This window comes from Amphibalanus amphitrite, unplaced genomic scaffold (genome assembly GCF_019059575.1).
Source record: "Amphibalanus amphitrite isolate SeventyFive unplaced genomic scaffold, NRLGWU_Aamphi_draft 000129F_arrow, whole genome shotgun sequence".
Lineage (NCBI taxonomy): Eukaryota > Metazoa > Arthropoda > Thecostraca > Balanomorpha > Balanidae > Amphibalanus > Amphibalanus amphitrite.
The window spans coordinates 532,683-554,634 of NW_024881624.1; the positions used below are offsets into that span (position 1 = coordinate 532,683).

General features: G+C 54.8%; 1 protein-coding gene across 1 annotated transcript in view; it reads right to left on the reverse strand.

Annotated features, from left to right (window-relative positions):
* The window catches only part of LOC122381857 (aminopeptidase N-like), a 38,294-nt gene extending 17,896 nt beyond the window's left edge, over positions 1-20,398 (reverse strand). The window contains exons 1-4 of the mRNA XM_043366579.1: positions 20,309-20,398; positions 11,013-11,734; positions 1,734-1,889; positions 1,228-1,361 (exon numbers count right to left, since the gene is read on the reverse strand). Of these exons, the coding sequence (XP_043222514.1) occupies positions 1,228-1,361; positions 1,734-1,889; positions 11,013-11,722 (1,000 nt within the window). The 5' untranslated portion in view covers positions 11,723-11,734; positions 20,309-20,398. The remainder of the gene's footprint in view (positions 1-1,227; positions 1,362-1,733; positions 1,890-11,012; positions 11,735-20,308) is intronic.
* Between the last annotated feature and the right edge of the window lie 1,554 nt (positions 20,399-21,952).

Genomic DNA, 21,952 nt, shown 5'->3' on the forward strand with positions numbered 1-21,952 from the left:
GCACATTTTGCGTCGCTTAACAATTGCATTCCTGTTTTTGCTAAGCAAAATGCACGGAAGACCCAGCGAATATAATTTACTTGTGCATTGTGCAAAACGTGATTTGGCACGGTATCGAGGCAGCCATAGGTCTTGTGCCACATATATGAATGATATTTAGGCAATACGCTTATGAAAATGGTAGATTGATCAGATTGATCCTGGATGTCAATTCGTATGTTAAATGTCGACATGTATTAAATGAACGAATGAATGAATCAATCAATCAATCGACAATCGACATGTAGATATAAAACCGTATAAATGGCTCGCAACCACTAAAATCGAACCAGATCCTAACTCGGAAAAGTAGGCGGAGCCCCGATGAGGCTCGAACCGGGACTCCACATTGAAAGTTTTGCCAATGATCCATCATCATTCCACCAAGCTAGAGCGACCGGCACCCGGAACCACAAAAACATTCATTGACTTTGCTGCCGACCTCCCGGCCCCGCCGCCCGCCCGGCCAGACTTTGCCCCGGCCGTGGCCACTATCCGGTGTAGCTCAGCGTAGGAGTGCTAGACTGTCAAACTGACCGGTAGTGAGAGGCCCGGTTCGAGACGCTTCGCGTGCTGGATGTTTATTACTGTGTCCGAGGCTATGCGATTAGTCCACTTTTCAGAAAGATTATTTGGTGACAGGTCTGTTTTCTTTCTTTGCTGCAATTCATGAGGAGACCGTATGGACCCTTACCTGTCCTTCCGCACTCCACTTGGGAGATGGGTGTTTGAACCCCCCTGGGTTTTGTGAATATCTCTAAAGCGAATTTTTGGAGGGTGGATTACGATCGGTTCTATGCGACAAGTGACCACACACACCCAGCCCCAGGTCCGCTCACTCCCTCCCTACATCACCCCCGCCCCACACCACACTCCAGCCCGCCTCATCCACCGAGCCGAGCCAAATAGGCAGGCCTGACCTTTACCCCCCCCTCCCCCCAGCCGGTGTAACGCAGCTTCCGGTCAAATCGCTCTACCAGGCGACCCGAGCCGGTGTCATACAGTGTGGGTAGGCTGTGCCGCTTCACTCTCGGGTCATGCGGCACAGCCTACCGGTACCAGGCGGCTGCTGCCAATGCTGAGCCATAGGAACCCGGTGGATAAAGAGTGGCGGACCATCAACCTGTACACGACAGTATACAGTCGACTGTATACCAACCTTATTGTAGTTGTTTTGTGTCTCCTTACCTCTGAAGAGCGTCTCGCTGACCCCCGGGTCGGCCTCTCTGGAGGCCAGGTCTGACACCATGAACGCCACCAGGTAGGTGGACATGGGCACCGACTTCTCGTAAACGTCCCACACAAAGCCCGGCTTGCCATCGCTGTGAAACAAGCCACAGTTGTTTCGTTAGGCTAAAAAGTATGGGTTAGATTAGGTCACTGGATAACGAATGTTGTTAGATTTACACCAACACAAAATATTTATATAAATTCTACTGCATTGCACATTTTTTGGCACTTCATGACAAACTTACACACTTTATTTCCGTGCAGAGTTTTGTTTTGGGTGTTTCCCACAACAAAACATCCAAACCAGAACGACCATCTATATTGCGCTGCAGCATGGTGGTCCCAGCCATGACGAGTATGATAAGCGCGCCGACTGACTGTCGGCATTCTTCCAGCATTAGCGAACCAGGCCGGCCGGTCTACTATACTAATAGATTAATTTCGGGTCCACCATCCCTGCTTACATCGGCTCCGTCCGCGTGATCGGCATGTTAGAGGCCGAGCTCATGTTGACCGAACGTCCGAGCGTGATGGCGAACGTGGCTTTGAGCGCCGGCTCGTCCAGACAGGGGAATGCCTGGCGTGCGTCGGTCGGCTGGAACTGCGTCACCGCCAGCCATCTGCCGAGGTCAGGTCAGGTGTCAGGTCACGGAACGTCAAATCATTGGGTGTCAGCGCCCTGGTGAGATGTCGGCGGTAAACGGGCACGGACAGGTCGCACCGGGCTCAAATCATCACCTAACTCAGGTCACAAATAGGTTCGGCACTAACCCAGGTCACACATAGGCCAAATCATCGTCTCCGGCTCAGGTCACACCAGATTTCTACGTGATATGATTCTACAGTTGTATACGCTATCGCCTCCCAAGTATGGGAAAGGTGCTGTAACAATTGTAATTAGGCACTCCTACTGTGGCACTCGCCTGGCGCGACTGTGCATGTGTGTGTGTGTGTGTGTGTGTGTGAGGAAGATTTGAGCCACGTGCTGCCAGTTAGTGGGTATCTGATACTAACGGCCCAATCTAACACCGTAAACAGAGCGAAATAAACAGACGCAGATCCGGCAGACTGCTGCGTTCCTGGTTTACACTGGCAGTTTGCTTATACGTGCTATCATGATGTTTTATTACATAAACGATCAACGATTGCAACTCGTCTGTTTCTGTCATTTCCAAACTATGCCCTTAATAAATTGTTGCATTGCGAGCACTTCTTCTAATTGAGCTTATATTTGTTTTGCCTTACATTTAATTTCATATATGAGCTTGAATTTTGTGAAGCAAATGGTTTCACGTGCCGCTCTCGACAATGTAAGATTGATTGTTTCGATTATCTGAACCGATTCCTGACATCGTCGCCGAACCTTGCCTCTGTCCGTCACCGAAAATGCACGGTGATTGGTGCGAGACAGGTTCGCCGTGACACGGAACGCATGGTAACTATACGTCTCCGGCCGCCCGCAGCGCTTTGTTTATTAGGATTTCAGCGGGTCCAAACACTGCAGAACGTACGACACACAGCCGGGCGTGGGGCTGGCCGTTTGAAACGGTGCGCCAGGAGCCTGACAACTTGTGAATGGCTCCTTTGAATCGAAATTTACACGCTCCAGAGAAACGGACGTGTAAATTTTCACCGAAGGTCACCATTCTTGAGAAACTTCGGGTCTACTGCAGCTTTAAAAAGCTCCGATACCGACCTTGTGTGGGCTTGTTGCTTTCATGAGGCTCGTCAGTTTACAATAAACCCGTATCGAACATGACGTCGGTTCGCAGAAGCCGCGGCGGAGCAGGCCGGACTGGGCCGCTGCGGCGCGGAGAGGAGCGGCAGGTATGGAGGTGGGGCCCACAGAGCGGGCAGCTAGGCTGGCGGTCACGGTCAGTGACGGGCGTTGACCTCCGACCGGGCAGCGCAGTATACGGCGGCAGCCAGAGCTGCTGGTGACGGCTATCCTGCGCCGCCGCCGCCGCTGCTGCCCGGCCCGCCGGCGGCAGCGGCGGTAGTGATAGTGGATCTCAGACGGTCGGGTGATGGCTGAGTGTCCACGCTTCAGTGCCGTGATTTCTCCTTCCCTGCTCCGACGACGAAACAAAAGTGCGAGCGCGGTCGGGGCCGGACTGGTGAATGGACCAGTTCGTTTACAATTCATTAAAATGTCTAAATGTTTTTGATGGAGTTCAGTCGTCATATCTGAAGTGGAAACTTCATAATTGGTTAGGACTTAACAAAATAATTGGGATCGAAGCAATAGACTGGAGGAATATAATAATGCAGTTATGATTATCATCTTTTTTAAATCCATATAGACACGACCTATCCCGTTTCAATCCCGTCGTCCTGATCTTATTAACGTGAGGCCTCGAAAAAGACATGTCATTCCAAACAGTGGATTAGTTTGACACAAGCTATCGGCAGCTTTCGCCGAAACCATTCGTCATCGTTGATAATTTACAGCCGGGTTTTACTGACTCCGAGACGAGCCTGCCATCGTTAGTCCCCACACGAGGGACCGCGGCCCCACCGGAGCCCACCCAGGCCGGGATCACTGCGGCAGGGGTGACGGGGCCGTCTCCAGCCTCTCGTCAGACGCTGCGGGCGCTGACAGACGCGCTAATTCGCCGCTGACAGATCGTCGCGGGGCCGTCACAGGGTCGGGGAGGATCTCTCACCCGACACCCGTCACTGGTCGCCACATGGCCCGGCACCGCTCCAGCTGGTGCGTAGCGGATGGTTTGGGGTGGTGTGGCTGATAATGATCGATCCCTCGTTGGCGCTGCCGCCACCGAGTTCACGACGAATAGGTAGGAAAAAGAGGAGGGGAGAAAAAAAAAATATGGAGTAGGTCCCTGTGTCGCAGCGTCACTCCTCTCCTCTCGCGGTCGCGGCCGCTCCCCGACTGAGCTCCCCATGTTATTGCCCGCCCGTCCTGTTTGCGGTCCCCCGGCTCAGTGCCGCCGGTCGCGGCTGGAGCCCTCAACGGGTCTTATCGGCGGCGGCCGATAAGTGGTCATTGAGGTCTCCGGGCCGGCGCACCGCCGGCGCCCACTATACTGTGCTTTGGCTGATAATGATCGATCCCTCGTTGGCGCTGCCGCCACCGCCAAACCCGCCAAACGGAGAACCCGTCGCAACACGAGGGCAATCGACACCCCGGAAACACCAGGGCAGCGTGACTCGAGGGATCTTGTTCTTGTGCTCAACATGAAGTTGCAAGAGTGTCTTTCGAAATGGCTAAAAGCAGCTGGCTGGTCAGCTTTATGCAAACGGCACCGCTATATATAAGTAAAGGTGATAATAGCATGTGGGATGCCCAAGCAGATACTTAAAGCGCCGAATACCTAATAAGCATGAACATTACGGTCACTTGGGTGAAACATCAATAACCAAATCGTTCAAACGCCATCAGCACGTTCTTACGTGAAACCGCCTGGGGATATCCAGTGATACGCCGTAACTCGCGGGACAAGGAAAAGTCCGCTACTTGGGACGTCACACGACGAAGCGGCTCGCCGAGGGACACGCTGACACAGGGCAGGCCACGCCACCAACCTGACCTAACCCACCAGGGCATTGTCGAGCGGACCCCTGCTAGACCAAGTCACCGAACGGACCGAACATGCCAGGCCCTGGCCGCCCGGACCTTGTCAGGTCACGCCACTCACCGAACCGCCCGAAGTTCCCAGGTCGGTCGCCGTCCGGGCCTCCGCCAGGGCACGTCACCGGACTAATCTAACTCCAGTTAATGGCCACGCCACTCGCCCCAGGTCATTGCCGTTCGGACCCCTGCCAGACCACGCCACTTACCGTACGAACTGACCTTACTCTTCAGGTCATGTCGAGCGGGCAAGGCCATGCCACCGAACCGATCCAGATTCCAAGGCATGCCGTCCGGGCCCCTGTCAGGCCACGCCACCCACCGAACTGACCTAACTCCCAGGTCAGTCGCCGTCCGAGCTCCTGACAGGTCATATCACTCACCCAACTGGCCTGACCTACCTGATCATACGCCGGTCGGACCTCTACCAGGTTACGTCACCGAACTGACCTAACTTCCCCCGACCTCCTTGTCCCAGACCACTGGCGTGTTCCAGGCCTCCACCCCCGGGCGATAGATCGGAGCGGGTACCTACCGTCTCAACAGCCGTAATAGGCGCCGCTCTCGTGCCGCTGTCCCATCTCCTCCCCCCCCCCCCTGGCCGGCCGAGCCCAGCGAAGGCACGCCGCGTTTGGCCGCGGTGCCGCCTGGGGCGCTCCGTCGCTCCCCCTACAGGCATATGACACTCGCTCCGAGCCCGCCGAGCCTGCCGGCGGGCGCCGGCCCGAAGTCCGCAGCTATATGGGACACTCCAAAGTCAGTCACGTGACACCCCCCACCAGGCGCGAGGTGCCCAGACGCGTGTCCCAGAGAGTGTCCCGACCGACGCCGAGGGCCGACCTGCCATAAAAGGGGCCAACGGTCATAACCAGCTGTAAGCAGCGGCCCGCTCGCGTCACCGCTGCCCGTTGACGCCCAGCGGCCGGCGCTGGGCCAATGAGAACAGCGATCCCAGTGCCGGCGGTGCTCCGCCCGCCGCCTCGGCACTCCCACGACGCGGCCGCTTGGAGGGGGGGGGGGCATCCCGATCGCTAATGGCCGAGCCCACGGGCGATGAAGGCATCTCACTGCTGCCAGCGGCTGCTAGGTACTGGCCGCTGCCAGTCCCCCCGACTCAACATATGTCCAGGGGCACATCACTGTTACACGGGGGCCACCCATGGCCGGGAGCCCGGTCCACCCGCTCGCCACCACGACGGTCCGTATTGTCTCAGGACTGTCATACTCGTCCCGCCTTCCCTTCCCCCCGCCCCCCCCCTCCTCCCGGCCGACCGTCCAAGCCCAACGAGGGCGGCGACCCCGCCGAGCCGCCGCGCCGCGGCCGACCCGGCGCGGCGGTCCCCGACGGTCATATAACACGTCCCGCGCCGCCCCGGTCGGCGCCGAATACGGCCTGCCATAAAGGACACCGTCGCTCATAAACCAGCTGTGGACACAAACCAGCGGATCCCGAGACGGTGACACGCCGTCTGCGGCGTGCCGCGCCCGTTGATGGACGCCCGCTTGCGCCGCAGCCAGCGTCCGCCGCTGGGCCGCTCTGGCCGGGTCGTGTGAGAATTTTCCCCCAGCCCCCTCGTCGGGTCAGGCCACTATTCTGGCGCAGTCCAGACCAGCCGGTAAGCCACCACGGCCAACCCGGCAGCCACCAGGCCGGTTGGTCATCTGGCGTTACCAGGCCAGCCGCCTCAACCGATCCATTACCACGTAAGCCGGGGCGTTATCCGATCACCCGCCGCGGTGACCTATGGCCCGCTCGCCCACCGGCCGGACCAGTTCCCAGGTCAGGGCCGCTGCGACCGCTGCCAGGCCACGCACCGAACTGACCTAACATTACCAGGCCATGTCGCTCAGACCCCTCCGTGTCGCCCGCCGTACTGACCTCTCATTCCCAGGTCCGTCGCCGATCCGGCCCCTGCCAGGTCTACCGAACTGACCTAACAATCCCAGGTCAGTTTCCGAGCCCGTCTATGGTAAGCCACGCGCCGCTGAAGTAACATTTCTCTGTAACCGGCCTCACCGAACCGGCCTCAGCCCGAACTGGCCTCTGCCAGGCCACTGACCTAACATGCCCAGGTCCGTCGCCGAACCCAAGTCAGTCACCGAACCGTTCCGGCCGAGCCGGCCTCGCCGAACCGGCCTCTGTCCGCACCGGCCTCTGCCAGGCCTCGTACCGAGCTGACCTAATATTCCCAGGTCAGACGCTGAACCGACCTCGCCAACCGGCCTCTGTCCGCACCGGCCTCGCCGAACCGGCCTCCGTCCGCACCGGCCTCACCGGACCGGCCTCACCGAACCGGCCTCTGTCCGCACCGGCGCCGTCACTCCGCCGCGCCGGCGACTGTCGCAGCTAACGCAGGCAAACACCCCCGGACCGGTCCGAGTGCCCGTCAGTCGTCACCCCGGGCCGGTCCACAGCGCCCGTCCAAACAAGTCGGCGGGCACCCCCGCGGGACCCAGGCCGACGCCCCAGAAACCGCCCCGCGCGTGTCAACACCGGCGCCGCGCGGACGTGAGACCGCTGCCCCGCAACCCCCCCCCCCCCCAGGCCGGCCGCCACGTGGACGGGAGAGATAGAGAGAGAGAGAGAGAGAGAGAGAGAGAGAGAGGGAGAGAGAGAGAGGGCGATAACGTCTTGCGGAGCGTGAAATACAAGACGCTTCGGTTCGGCACGAACTCCGACCCGGGCAGAAGCGTGAGCACGACCACGCCGGTCCCGCCGCGTGCACGGCCAACAGCACGGACCCGGGCGACAGTTCCGCACTGACTCCTGCAATACGACCCAAGTCGGTGATTGCATAGCCCCCCCCCCGGCCAGCGCCACCGCGCGCGCGCCACGCAATCCGACCCAAGTCGACGATTGCATAGCCTCCATCCAGCGCCACCGCGCGCGCGCCTTGCAAATCGACCCAAGTCGACGATTGCCTGCCTCCGTCCAGCGCCGCCGCGCGCGCGCCTTGCGATCCGACCCGAGTCGACGATGCGTGCCTCCACCCCCCCCCCCCCCGCCAGCGCCACCGCGCGCGCGCCAGCAATTCGCCCCAAGTCGACGATTGCATAGCCTCCATCCGGCGCCACCGCGCGCGCGCCAGCAATGCGACCCAAGTCGACAATTGCATAGCCTCCATCCAGCGCCGCCGCGCGCGCGCCTGCAACTCGACCCAAGTCGACAATTGCATCCGCCGCTTACCTGCCATGCAATTCGACCCAAGTCGACAATTGCATAGCCTCCATCCAGCGCCGCCGCGCGCGCTCCTGTAACTCGACCCAAGTCGACAATTGCATCCGCCACTTACCTTGCCATGCAATTCGACCCAAGTCGACAATTGCATGGCGCGCCAGCAATTCGACCCAAGTCGACAATTGCATAGCCTCCATCCAGCGCCGCCGCGCGCGCGCCTGCAACTCGACCCAAGTCGACAATTGCATCCGCCGCTTACCTGCCATGCAATTCGACCTAAGTCGACAATTGCATAGCCTCCAACCAGCGCCGCCGCGCGCGCTCCTGCAATTCGACCCAAGTCGACACTTGCATCCGCCACTTACCTTGCCATGCAATTCGACCCAAGTCGACAATTGCATGGTGCGCCAGCAATTCGACCCAAGTCGACAATTGCATAGCCTCCATCCAGCGCCGCCGCGCGCGCGCCTGCAACTCGACCCAAGTCGACAATTGCATCCGCCGCTTACCTGCCATGCAATTCGACCCAAGTCGACAATTGCATAGCCTCCATCCAGCGCCGCCGCGCGCGCTCCTGCAACTCGACCCAAGTCGACAATTGCATCCGCCACTTACCTTGCCATGCAATTCGACCCAAGTCGACAATTGCATGGCGCGCCAGCAATTCGACCCAAGTCGACAATTGCATAGCCTCCGTCCAGCGCCGCCGCGCGCGCGCCTGCAACTCGACCCAAGTCGACAATTGCGTCCGCCGCTTACCTGCCATGCAATTCGACCCAAGTCGACAATTGCATAGCCTCCATCCAGCGCCGCCGCGCGCGCTCCTGCAATTCGACCCAAGTCGACAATTGCATCCGCCACTTACCTTGCCGTGCAATTCGACCCAAGTCGACAATTGCATAGCGCGCCAGCGATTCGACCCAAGTCGACAATTGCATAGCCTCCATCCAGCGCCGCCGCGCGCGCGCCTGCAACTCGACCCAAGTCGACAATTGCGTCCGCCGCTTACCTTGCCATGCAACTCGACCCAAGTCGACAATTGCATAGCCTCCATCCAGCGCCGCCGCGCGCGCGCCTGCAATCCGACCCAAGCCGACAATTGCATGCCTCCCCAACGCCACCGCGCGCGCCACCTGCGACTCGGCCCCAGCCGCCAGACCCCTGCAATCCGACCCAAGCCGGCGATTGCGTAGCCCCCCCCCCCCCGCCAGCGCCACCGCGCGAGCGCCATGCAATCCGACCCAAGTCGACGATTGCATAGCCTCCATCCAGCGCCGCCGCGCGCGCGCCTGCAAGTCGACCCAAGTCGACAATTGCATAGCCTCCATCCCGCGCCGCCGCGCGCACGCCTGCAAATTCGACCCACGTCGACAATTGTATGCCTCCGCCAGCGCCACCGCGCGCGCCACCTCGCAACTCGGCCCCGGCCGCCACTTGCCTTGCCCCCCCCCCCCGGCGCCCGCCGCCCCCCCCCCGGCGCCCGCGGCCTCCCTACCGCCGCGTACCCCCTGCCCGCACCCGTGTTGCTTCCCCGCCCCGCAGCCTATCGCTGCGCCCACCTGCCACCGGTCATCCTGCTGTCCGCCACCTATCTCCATTGTCGTTGTCCTGTTGTTCGATCCACTAGGCCAAGTATCCGCCGTGCACACCGTGCAACACTCAACCGGCGTCTCCTAAGCCAGAGCACTGTTCTCCGCACTTCCATCACAAATATGGAGTAGGTCCCTGTGTCGCAGCGTCACTCCTCTCCTCTCGCGGTCGCGGCCGCTCCCCGACTGAGCTCCCCATGTTATTGCCCGCCCGTCCTGTTTGCGGTCCCCCGGCTCAGTGCCGCCGGTCGCGGCTGGAGCCCTCAACGGGTCTTATCGGCGGCGGCCGATAAGTGGTCAATCATCGGCCAGAGGTCACATCGCCGAGCTGTGGCGAGCGCCGCCGACCACCACGACCGAGCCCCCCCCCCCCCTCCCGGTCACTGATAATTACTGACCATTTCTTCATCAATTAATTATGCCACCGATTCCACTCGCATTCTCTCGGTGAATTCCCGAATTCCGGAACTGGTGACCGGTTCCCGAAAGACCCCGGCGTCCAAACAATAGCCTCGAGAAAGGGAAACCGGTGGAACGGGCGCGGGCGAAAGTGGCACGAGTGCGGATGGCCCTCACTGGTTTGTAACCAGATGGCTCGGAACAGCTCCTGTTACACAACAGGTAAAACGAGGAGCGACGAACCAGGAAATAAGGTGTAAACCTTCTCGTCCATATAATTTATCGATGTTTGGCGTGTGACTTATCAGTTGGCCGCTAACGTTTCGTTTGATAAGCATGTCGAGGGACTTCCTTTACGTGAATTTAATCGACGGCCTTCTGCTCATGACATGAGACGCTAAAAGGATAGATTTGCTGCATGAACGGGCCGGGCGGGGTACAAGGAAATCAATTGCTCCCCTCTCACTCGTTTACGGTAGCATGCCGCACGCGACGCTGATGGATTGTATCAGACACATGTAGAACACGACCTGCAGTAGGCGTGCTACTAGTCCAGGATTCTTTGCGAGATGCAGGCAGGTTTCCGCGTCACTAATGTACGGCTAAAACAATCGTGTGCAGTTGCTGACTGAGTTCAATGACATGTCTTGGCATCTGTTTTCACTCCCTGCATAATGTGGCCAGGTGACTTTTTACTTTTCGCGCAGGTATGAAAAAATTTAACATTCTTTTACAAAACTTCTTAAATGAACTAACTCAGCAACGCTTCACATTAAAAGAATAATAGTTATTCTCCTGCTCCTCCGAATAATGATCACGCATCTGTGAGCTTTCACATTCCCATGCATGGTCAGTTAATTGTACCCTATCCTCTCCCTTCCACAAAATCCTTTCCCTCAGTCGAGTACAGTACTAACAGATCACCAAACCCCGCGGTACGACCGGTCGCCCTCCCCAGTCCCTCCCGCTCAGTGTACTCACTCACCTCTTTTCTCCCTGCGGCCCCTCGTAGCTGCTGCGGTAGAAACCAGCCAGCTTGTCCTTCAGGTTACCGGTGAAGCGGATGGTGACGTCGTAGCGGTGCTGCGGCTGCACGTCCCGCGGCAGCAGGATCACCAGGAACTCGCGGTCGGCGTCGTAGCGGACCCCGCTGACGGGCAGCGCCGCGCCGGCCGTCGTGTCGCGCACGCTGATGGTGTCGTTTTCCACCACCAGGTCCTTGACGTGCACAGTGACGTTGCGGCCGGGGGAGGCGGCCAGCAGCGTCAGCGTCACCTCGCCGCTGAAGGTGAAGTCGCCGCCCTCCTCCAGCGAGGGCAGCAGGCGGACCTGGTAGCCCTCCGGCACCAGGTGAAGCGGCAGGCGCACATCACGCACCTTGGCCGGTGGCTCCGGCTCCGGCTCCGGCTCTGGTTCCGGCTCCGGCTCCGGCTGCGGCTCGAGGCTGTTTTTGCCGGTGGGTTGGAAGCCGGCTGAGCTGGCGTGGTCGGCGTCTGTGACCAGGTCGCTGCCGGACCTGCAGCCGGGCGTCAGGTAGTGCACCAGCAGCCCGGTGGCCAGCAGACTGCACAGGAACAGCGCCAGCAGCAGCGCTGAACAGCAGCGGTTCATGAAACAGCCCGACTTCTTGCCGAACGTGATCGAGTCCTGCTCTTGGCTGCTGAAGTCCATGGCCAATTCTTCACGAGATGTCATACTATGTAAAACCTGTCGAAATAGTAAACCAGTGTTAGTGTCGGATACATTCGTGAACCGGTTGTGGAAGAGACCGGATGTCCTTGACCGAAATAACTGCTTGGCGCTGAGCGTCCTATTAGTTCGGGATCAGAAAACACCTGATTTTATTGCGTGTCAGATAAGACAGGGAAGTCAAAACCTCATGGAATTGCTTTTAACACCAAATTCCTAGAAATATGATATCATTTGAAATCCAGCAGAGCAAATAACCTTGGCTGAGGATTGGCTTGCGTGACAACGACATGTTTAATCATTCATCTCGTCTTTAATCTACCATTTTCTGTGACACAAGTTTCCCTGAAGACTGACACCTCACAGCACACGACACCCGTCACGCCTATGCCCAAGCATTTAACAACCCTATCACACATCGGTTGGCGCGTGTTCGGGGTACAGATCGGGTGGACGGCGCGGGAGAGGAGCCGTTTTTCCACCGCGCGTCACCGCCGGACATGGGCCGAACGGAGAAACTGGCCTCCTCGTGGCGAAAGTGGGATGCGCAGAGAGTTAACGCTGCCTGGGGCTGACCGTCGAGTCTGCGCCAGAGTGAGCCGCTCAGGGGCAGTGACATTGCACTTCTCGGGCTGCGAGAGGCAGCGGCGAGTGTGCCAGTGTGGACGGCAGACGGCGGCCGGCTGTAGTCGCTGCATGCAACTATGTGTTTTCACCATTGCAGCGGCATGCTCGGGGAAAGGAAAAGTGCACGGAGTGACGAGCCGTTCGCTGTTTCAGTTTGATTTTTCTAGATTCTGGTTGAATGTAATGCATTATATTGGATGACTGTTTCGTAATCCCTGTTTCGCGTACAACTGCAAGCATTCCTTTAAATAGTCAATGAGTTCATTTTGAGTTGCTGGGCTAGCACAACATTTAATAATGAGAGTCTCGGAGCAGACGGTTGGCAAAAGACCTTTTCTGAAGCGTTAACACTGTGCCTCCCCATTACCATCTTGCAGGTGTACTAGAGAGTACGTATAACTCGCTGCAGTGTCTACTCAGCTAAATCAATTGTGGTCGCCGGTCGGATCTATATATTTTACCAAGGTACTAACGAAGTTATCTATCGAAATTCGAATCAAACCAAACGTTTAAAAGTTTCATCCTTGGAGCACCTGTAGCTTTCGTGAATTGCCCTAATGTTTAAACATGCCCACGGGGTCGGTCATTTTCCGTTTCAGTGACTGTGTGGGTCAACTGGGGCTGTTTAATATTTTCCGCCTGCCTTCACCGACTGGAGAGTCAGTGTGAGAGCTCCTCAGGTGCGGACCACCACAAAAACTGCGCTTCTAATCTGTAGTCGGTCGTGTAGTGGCCTTGACCGAAGGATTGAGGACAGTGCCGGCCGCATGCCCCGTCCGGAGAGGCAAGGCTAGCCGGTGTTTACAGGATCAGAACTTCTAACCGCTGACCGTGTGGCGCTGACCGCTGACATTCCGCTCACCGGAGGATCTACCGTGTCTGAGGCACGCCGAGGCAATTCAGCGGGCGTCGAGTCCACTCTATCACACACTCGAGTGCATGTGACGCGGTCTCTAGAGCGTGAATGGTGGATTCAGGCGATTACGAAACTTCATAGCAGAAATTCATGGAATTAAGTACAAGCCTTGTTTGACAGTAAAAAAATACAATGAAAGAGTGCCTGTTGTCACTAATATTTATCCGTCGCGCTCGCGCTCGCAAAAGACCGACTTTGATGACCGCGGGGCCGAAATCGAAGAAACAATGTGTTTCGCTCGCACGTAAATGTGAGCGGGTGAATAAACGTCGATCCTATATTCAACATATCGAAGGCAGTGCAAAAAGATAAAATTATGGTGAACCAGCTCAAAAAGATAAACAGTACATTTCAAAGAGGTTTATAAAGGGATATAAGTGATATAATGGACATAGCGCTGGTGGCACTGTAACCGGAAAATAAACACCCATCCCTCTTTGTGGTTTCCATGAAGGCCATCAGACAGTCACAGTACACCCGCTACTGCCTGCATGCAGCTACGGTGTTCCCCACTGCAGTTGACCTCGGACAGGGTAGGGGGATGAGGTGGAAAATCCCATCGCCCTCAGGTCACGCTGTCACCTGTAGGTACTGCGTCGGAGACCTTAGTCGAAAGCGAAGACTGTCAGCCGTTCAGATAAATCCCCTCACTGGATACGTGGGTGCCTATTAAAGAAAATGTAGACATGTGTCGATAAGATAGAGGTAATTGAGCTCAAAAGTACCAATGCCAAAGAGGTATTAAAGTCTAGGCCATGACAGGTCCCGGCAGCAAATTAATTCTGCTGCGTCATGCGCATCGGACCTGCATCGACCAATCAGGGAATTCCGAAGAGACGGCATAATTTATTCACTGACTGATAGCAGTGACAAGCGATTTGCGCGCTCCGGCAGCAACTGAACCCTCATCTATGTGGGACGTAGTGCACCGTGCGCTCCGCTGCACTACGTGGCCTCACCACCCGGACCAGGGGGTCCATGCGCCCCCCCCCCCCCCCAGCCGCCACCATGGGCGCGCAGTGTGTCAGGGTCTCGGCGCATCGGGACGCTGCGATGACGACTGTTTAGACGCGGCCGTCTCCCTGGGCGCACAACATCCGCCGAGCTGTCTTCTGTCAGCCAGTCGCCGCCGTAAACACCGTCAAACGCGTCCGATTATCCCCAGCTACCTACCGCCTGGCAGGACATGAGTGAAGCGCGCCGCCGCGAGCGGGGGGGGGGAGGGGAGGGTATGCGTGGTCACGGGGTGGTGTGGAGAGATGCGGCACGGTTGGTGTACTGGGCTGGGCGGAAAGGGCACCAATGACACACAGAACTGATGGGTGTGTGTCGTGACGCAGTAGCGTGCTGCGCAGCGCATGTATGACTGTCAGGAATGCTGGCAGCGGCGCAAAAATGCCGCGTGCACGGCCCATCACCACCCACCGTTGGAATGCATTGTCCAGTTTAGTCACTCCATTTTCGGGTTGTCAGTCTGCTTCACATGCTTGTAACCTAGTTTGAAATTCATCCCTGTTTCTGTCGAGGATTATCTGTGAAGTTTTCACAATCACAGTTTGATGGTTTCACCAGCCTTTGGAAGTTAGGTTTGTTGCAACCGTTGTCCTCAGTTTCCACTCATCCAACAAATTCCTATCATACATACGTGTCCAACGCCCCGCCGAAATGTCTTGACCTTCAGTCCCACTGAGGCCGTCCACTCCTGTGCCCTCTCACCAGCCCTTCAGTGTGAAGATGCTTGCCACCAATCAGCCTTCTATTCCACCCGATTTGTGCACTTTGTGCAGCCGCGGCGTCTGAACGCGGCTGCGGCCCGGAGCGGGATGGAATGCTCTGACAGCCGCTCGGAGTTCTGCGCTTATCCCAGCTATGGCCTGAGGCGGCGCTACAACCCCAAACCGGTTTTCGTTTAGTGCCGGCAAATTGCCATGTTATAACTTTTGGAGTCCTTGTGCGATCTAGGGCCTGGCTGTTCGCTGGTCACTGGCGGCGGGGCTAGTAAACGCTCTCACCTTCTTGTCAGCTGGGCCGTACTGGGTTTGCACGAGTGATATCGGAGAACTACAATGTAGCCGACAGAACACAGTCATTAACCCAGACGGTTACAGGTAGACAATGCTTCAACCCGAAACAATAGCACGGCTATGAGACGTTACTAAGCGCCACGAGTTGTCGCGAGGGCGGACCTACCTGCGCCGAGAGGCGTCGCTCGTCTCCAGGTATCCCACGGAGGCCGCTGCCGGCGCGTGCTGTTCCGCCGACGTCTGGGGCGGCAGTGGCTCGAGCCGGCCACACCGGGCGATCTCTCTCCGGCACGCGGCACGGGAAGCTCGAGCTGGATGAGCTGACTGGCGGCGGGCCGGACCGGCTCGGACCCCGGGCTGCACTGACGTCAGCCGGGCCGGGCCGGCCGGTTTCGGCGGTCATGTGCCAGCCGAGCACCGACCGACCGACGACCGACGACCACCAGACGATCGGACGATCGAACAGCTGACCGACCGACCGAACGGACGGATGACCTGACTGCTGACTTCTGACCGATCGACACAAACGAGCAGTCCCTGATCAAACCGAGCAACGAAATAACGATTGACCACTGACCGACCGCCCGGGTGACCAACGGACACGACCTGCCAGTCAACAACCGAACGATCAAACGAACGAGCGAAAGAACAAACGGTCGGCCGACTGACTGACGAAACGACCGAACGAGCAGCCAACCCAACGACGGACTTATGACCGATTGGACCGAACAAACGAGCAACCGCTGACCGATGACAGACGGACCGAACGAGGGGCTAACTGAAACTAGGTTCCTCCTGATATCTTCCTCAAGTAGGTACATACAGAGCATCGCTATATGTCCTGATTTAGCCAGTACGAAACAATGCGAATCCCATGAAGCCTGGGAGAGGAACTGTCACTTAATAGCGCTAAACGTCGGTCGCTCGCTCCGATTCACTTTTTCTCAGGCTTTCCATATATGGTGTAACTAAGTGACGTCTTCTAAGGTGTCAATTAGAATGCATCTTCAGTCTTCTTAGAACTGCTAATATCTTCTTTAAAGTTTTAGCGAAATCCTTTGAGTAATTTCTGAACGAAACTGAATAACGGAGTAGATGAAAAAGAAACAGGTGAACAAAACTTTAACGCATTTTGTATAAGGCTGGACCGTTATCTGCCGCATAATTGCTATAATGACTGTGCAATTACCGATCGATACCTTCTCGGCTGGTATACCCAATGCTGATGTCAGGGAGCTCAAGTGTCGGTATTATGATGTCAGAAAGTTCAGGTGTCGATATTATTATGTAAGACAGCTCAGATATTTGGGATCATTATGTCTGTTTCCAAGTGGCGAGGTTGTATAAACTTATCGCACCGGTAAGAGAAACAGTTACGAGTTTCCATAGAAACTCACAACTACACGCACTTTGCACAACTTCCACTAATGCAGTATTCAGATTCAGAAACAAAACAACCGGAAGATATAGTTATTGAAAGTAGCGTTTGCTAGTCATCCACTAAAGATGTATTTATTTTACATAGAAGTTAATTTGTTTGCTGTGACTCTTTCCTCGATGTTTTTCTTGAGTATATTAATCAAAATTATAATTGTTATGGGTGTGCAGCGAAAAGCCACTGCAAATAAATAACAGCCGCAGGGAAAACAACTATCGACTGAGCTGAATCGAATAGTAGTTGCGTAAATGTCGTTCACATTGACTGAGTTGCCATGAAAGGTCACCCGTCAACGAAGCTATCGGCTAAAGATTGATTGCTCGGACTATTACATTCATGTAAGAACGAACCACATACCATTTGGGGCGGCCGGGTCGCCTGATCCAGTTCTTTCAGATGTCTTGGAAACTTTTCATTGTGTGCCGTACCAGTTTTCAATGTAGTGATGACTTTGGACTTAAATGAAATGAGCGAATATCAGTGAGGTCTGCTCGAGAGGTAGACACGTATTTGCGATGGCAGGTGAGCAGTTAAGCCAGGATTCCAGCATATAACTAATAGTATTAAGTGAGATGGGACGCAACATATAAAGCGCCGTTATTGAATCGAAGGACCACCCACTTAGATCCGAGTTTTTCCTCTTTAGCCTTTGGGTTGTTACATTTTTTTTCTTTTATTTGCTGGTCAGACAAGAAAATTTTGCTCCCTAAGAAAACAGGAAAACCCTGGTACTGGCAACCACATCGCAATAAACTGACAGTTTGGCAACAATATCTATTTCATAAATTCACGAACTCTGCAATGATATGTGCTCAAGTCGTTATTTGTCATACGAACGCGCAGTGGAAGCGCTTGAGATGTATGTTCAAAAAAGCAAAAAGGTTTATGCTTCCAGAGAAAATGGACTTTTGCCTCCAATGGAATTGTACGAGTATACGGTGATTCGCGGGAGAAGAGCAGCCACTAGCAGAGGCGACTTCCATGTGGCCAGGTGTGCTAGAAAGGATAAGGAATAATCTCCCCATCATAGTGGGATGGTGCTTTCAAGTACGGGTAGGTTCATACAGTTGAGTTGAATGAGGGCAAGGCTAGGCCTCGACCTGCTTTTAGACACCATGCTTATCACTAAATGCCATGCTGTACCTGCCGGCTACCTGCATGCGATGCGGTGTGGACGGATAGCTAGCAATGGCCCGCCTAAATACATACATACATATATCGCATTACTAGCTAATCTATACTAACACGGGACGCGATGGAATAGCTACCTAATGTATTATGTGTGTCTGTGTGCGGTGAGTGCGTGTGTGTGGGGAGGGGTACCATGTGTTTCCTTCCATAAGCTCACCCTATTTAAAGATGTGGGTATCTACAGCTTCAGACCATATAAAGCTGTTTGCAAGTTGCGAGCTCCGTAGCAAATAATGCAGTATCGAAATACTTGGGTAATAGTTAAAACCGAAATACATATAGGCAGGTATATACGGCGTGTCGGTGTGTGACAATGCTATCGACCAATGGCCATCGGGTCCGCTGTGAACACTGCATGCCAGGCACGGGTGGCACTCTCTAGACACGTCCCCTGTCACACGGACACATACAGCCCTACGGGTGTGACTGCGCGCCATTTCACTGCCGATTGCCCCACACGTCACTGACGAATAAACACACACTCCGTGCATTAATGTCAACGCCAACAGTGGTTAAAGAGGTAGAGTGTCTCATCAATTAGGCAGGTTGGACTCTGAAAGGCCCATAAACCGACTTCAATGATTAATGGTAGGCAATAGCAGTAAACATTGCAGCAATTAATTGTAGTAAAATACTTAATACTTTCCTTTTGATGTAAACTGTAATGCGTTCTTTGCTACAGCTAAAAAGCGAGAATGCATGCGAGATAGAAATCAGAATCAATTAGTATAAAAGAAATACCCAAAGTTAGTTACTTCAGAGAGAATGGTAGTGAGCTTACCCAGGCAATTTTTTCTATCCAAAATAACGACGACCTGGTGACCAGATCCGACAAGGGCAAGGGTGTCGTTATTTTGGATCGAAATGATTACCTGGGTAAGCTCACTACCATTCTCTCTGACGCAACTAAGTTTGTAAAGATCAAGGAGCCACTGAATAAGATATAATATCAAAAGTTTCCAAGGCCAACCCAACCTAACTCCCAACCCAAGTTCCCAACCCAAAGTTTTCTTCATCCTCCCCAGTGCGCGGTTAGCCAATGTTGGATGATGGCACCCTGCTCAAAAGGTTTTTCCACATCTTTTCCACTTTTTCCTAGCTTTTTCCACATCACCCTGGCGAGGTCGCCTTTCTTCTGGGTGGTAACGGAGGCTCCCCGTTGTCTCCTGAGGTATACAGCAGCCGACTCCCCGCTGTCCCCAGAGACGGAGAAGGCCTGCTGTGGCCGAGTTTTTATCCCCATCGACGTAACTGATCCTCCATGGGCCCCCCAGGAGTCGGGGCAAAGGTTCCCGGAGGTGGACAAAAAATGGGACCGGCGGAAATAGGGTTTGGTCAAAGGATTATAACATTATCCAGATGTTACGTTTGAGATATAACATGATCGTGAGTCATAGCGATGACCGCGAATTGTCTCATCATGGTGCTGAATGTATGTACGCTGGTTGTGAATGTGGATCCCTGCCCATTTATTTTCAGGTTGTAGAAATGCATAGAAATACCCGTTAATTTAAAGTTTGAATTTTCTCTCATTAATTCTAACTCCTTGCAATCTAGCATATTTTGAAACTTAATTATTTTCATATTAATTTATGTCCAACAGGTACTATTAATTCATCATAAAGAAGACAAGACCTTTCTGACAGTCAACAAACAAATAATATGCAGGGCCAAGCCGTTGTGATTTAGGTATATTTCGAAATTGCTTGCAATAATATACCATGTCATAAAGGTATAGGTATACCTTCCTACTGCCGATATTTTGCTCGACTTTTCCGCTCGACTATCATCTTACAAAGAAGTGAATACTAGTACGGTCATCACATAGCACGCTCCAAAGATTTAAACACTTTTACGAAGCTTGTCACAATTCTCTATTAGCTCAAGTGTCAGCTTTGTTGGTATTTTATTCTACATTTATTCAGGTTTGTTTTTGCTTTGATTTTACGCTGTGTGTCCAAGAACATATAAAGGTAACGAAACTTACTATAAATTTTACGTTTGTTTTCTCGTTATCAAAACATGCATGCATGCGTTTTTTTACACATACAAACGTGAACTGTGATCTTCTATGTAACTGTCCTTGCCAACTGTCCAGAATATCATCAGCTAGTATCAAGAGTCCAACCATAAATTACCCAGCAAAACAGAGGCAGAGGAGCAAACGCAACAAGTTGGTTAAAAAAAAAATGACGTTGCCCATGCTCCCGCGCCAATCGTCTCCTGCATTATGCATCTACGATGCGCGTACCCTGTGTAGAATAAATATATATGCATGTAGATGAAATCCGGTAACTTCGTGCATTGCAGACGCGTCCCCGTTCCCCTGTTGAATATAGATGTGTCCCCTGTCACTTGTAGAATGTCGACAGGTCCCCGTCCCGCTACCGACTGACCTGAGCAGTGCTGCAGCGGCCGCCGCGCCGCGCTCCGTCCCCGTGCGTTCGGCTGGGGGCACGGCACCAGTCTGAGGCAGGGAGGCGCACTGCTCCGCACACGGTGCTACTCGCCCCGCCTGCCCCGCCCCGCCCCTGCGCGACCCGCCCCGGCGCGACCCGACCAGACCTGTCGGCCCTGCCGTCCTGCAGCCTGCTAGCCTCGCGGACACCAACAGACATACAAACGACTACTGAACGACGCTGTCCCCGTCACTGTAACGTGCTGTTATCGTCACCGGTAAGTGCTGGTCCTGTCACAGTACAGCTTTGTTACGCCGTCGGGACTGAGTGACAAACACTTGCGGTGGGCACGTATGGAACGGCTCTCGCGAGTTTAAGCGGTAGGTTTTGCACTTTTACATTTCCGGTTATATCTCAGAAACTAATCGATCTACGATGAAGCCATTTTACACGATCATGGCCGGCTTGTGAACCAACAAGTCGATCGCATCTTCAACACTTAGGCTGGGGGGATCCGTGCTACCGTAAGTTATATCGGACGTGGCTGCGAAACTTCTCTCGGTACGAAACTTCTCTTGATCGGAAGAAAATCGGAGGGATGAAAAAGAAAGAGCGGCAAATCGGAGCTACGTTGTACGTAAGTTGTTTCGCAGCGTTTAAATGCCAGTTTTACTACGATTTAAATGCCAAGCAGATCAGCTGACCTCGTAGTACCATGTCGATAAGGTCGAATTCCCCATACGTCTATAGTGTAAAAGTGACCCTTATTGCAAATAGGCTGTCAGGGACATCTCCTCCTCTGTAAATTTGGAGGGATCATGTGTCGGCATTCCCATGTTCGTTTCGGAGTCCATCTGTTCCATTTGGAGCCCGTCAGTTGGCGTCAAGAGTTGGCGCAGCGAGCGCCCCGAAGACTGCGTCTGCGCACGAGGCTTCGCGATGGAGGAGTATTTTGACGAAATCGCCCTCGCTGCAGAAGAAATAGAGGGACTTGTTGAGAAAGAGGAGGCCGCAGTGTGCCGACGACTTTAAACTGTACGCCAACGCCAAGACCAAGGCAATCAGGGGGCGCTCAGATGATCGGGAGGTTTCAATTGATCAGGGACCCACCAGGTGACCAGGGAACCCTCTGATAACCAGGGGTCCTTCCAGTAACCAGGGACTCCTTCAATAACCAGGGGCTTCTCAGTAAACGTGGGCCACTCAGGTTACTGCAAGAGACAGGAGTCCCTTATAACCAGGGACCGGCAAGGTCTCTCAGGTCCGTTTTTGACAAAGCTGTTATTGACGTCATATGCGAGCCATTTGCCACCAGCAGAGGGCCCTTTCAAGCCTTGTTAGGTCCGTTTAACGTCTCTTGAGTTTCCTTTGAGGCTAAGGGCCTCTTCAGCAGCCGAGGGGTCTTTGAGGCCTTTTTGAGGGCCTCTTAACGTCAGCTGAGGACCGTTGGACGCCATCTGAGGACCGTTTGGTGCCTTCTGATGGCCAGTAGATGCCAACTGAGGGCTCTCTGACACCAGCTGAGGGCACGCTGACACCAACTGGGGGCCTCCTGACACCAGCTAAGGGCGCTTTTATATTTGACACGAGCTCAGGGCCCTTTGACGCCCTTTGAGACCTTCTTTGGTCCGTTTGACGCCA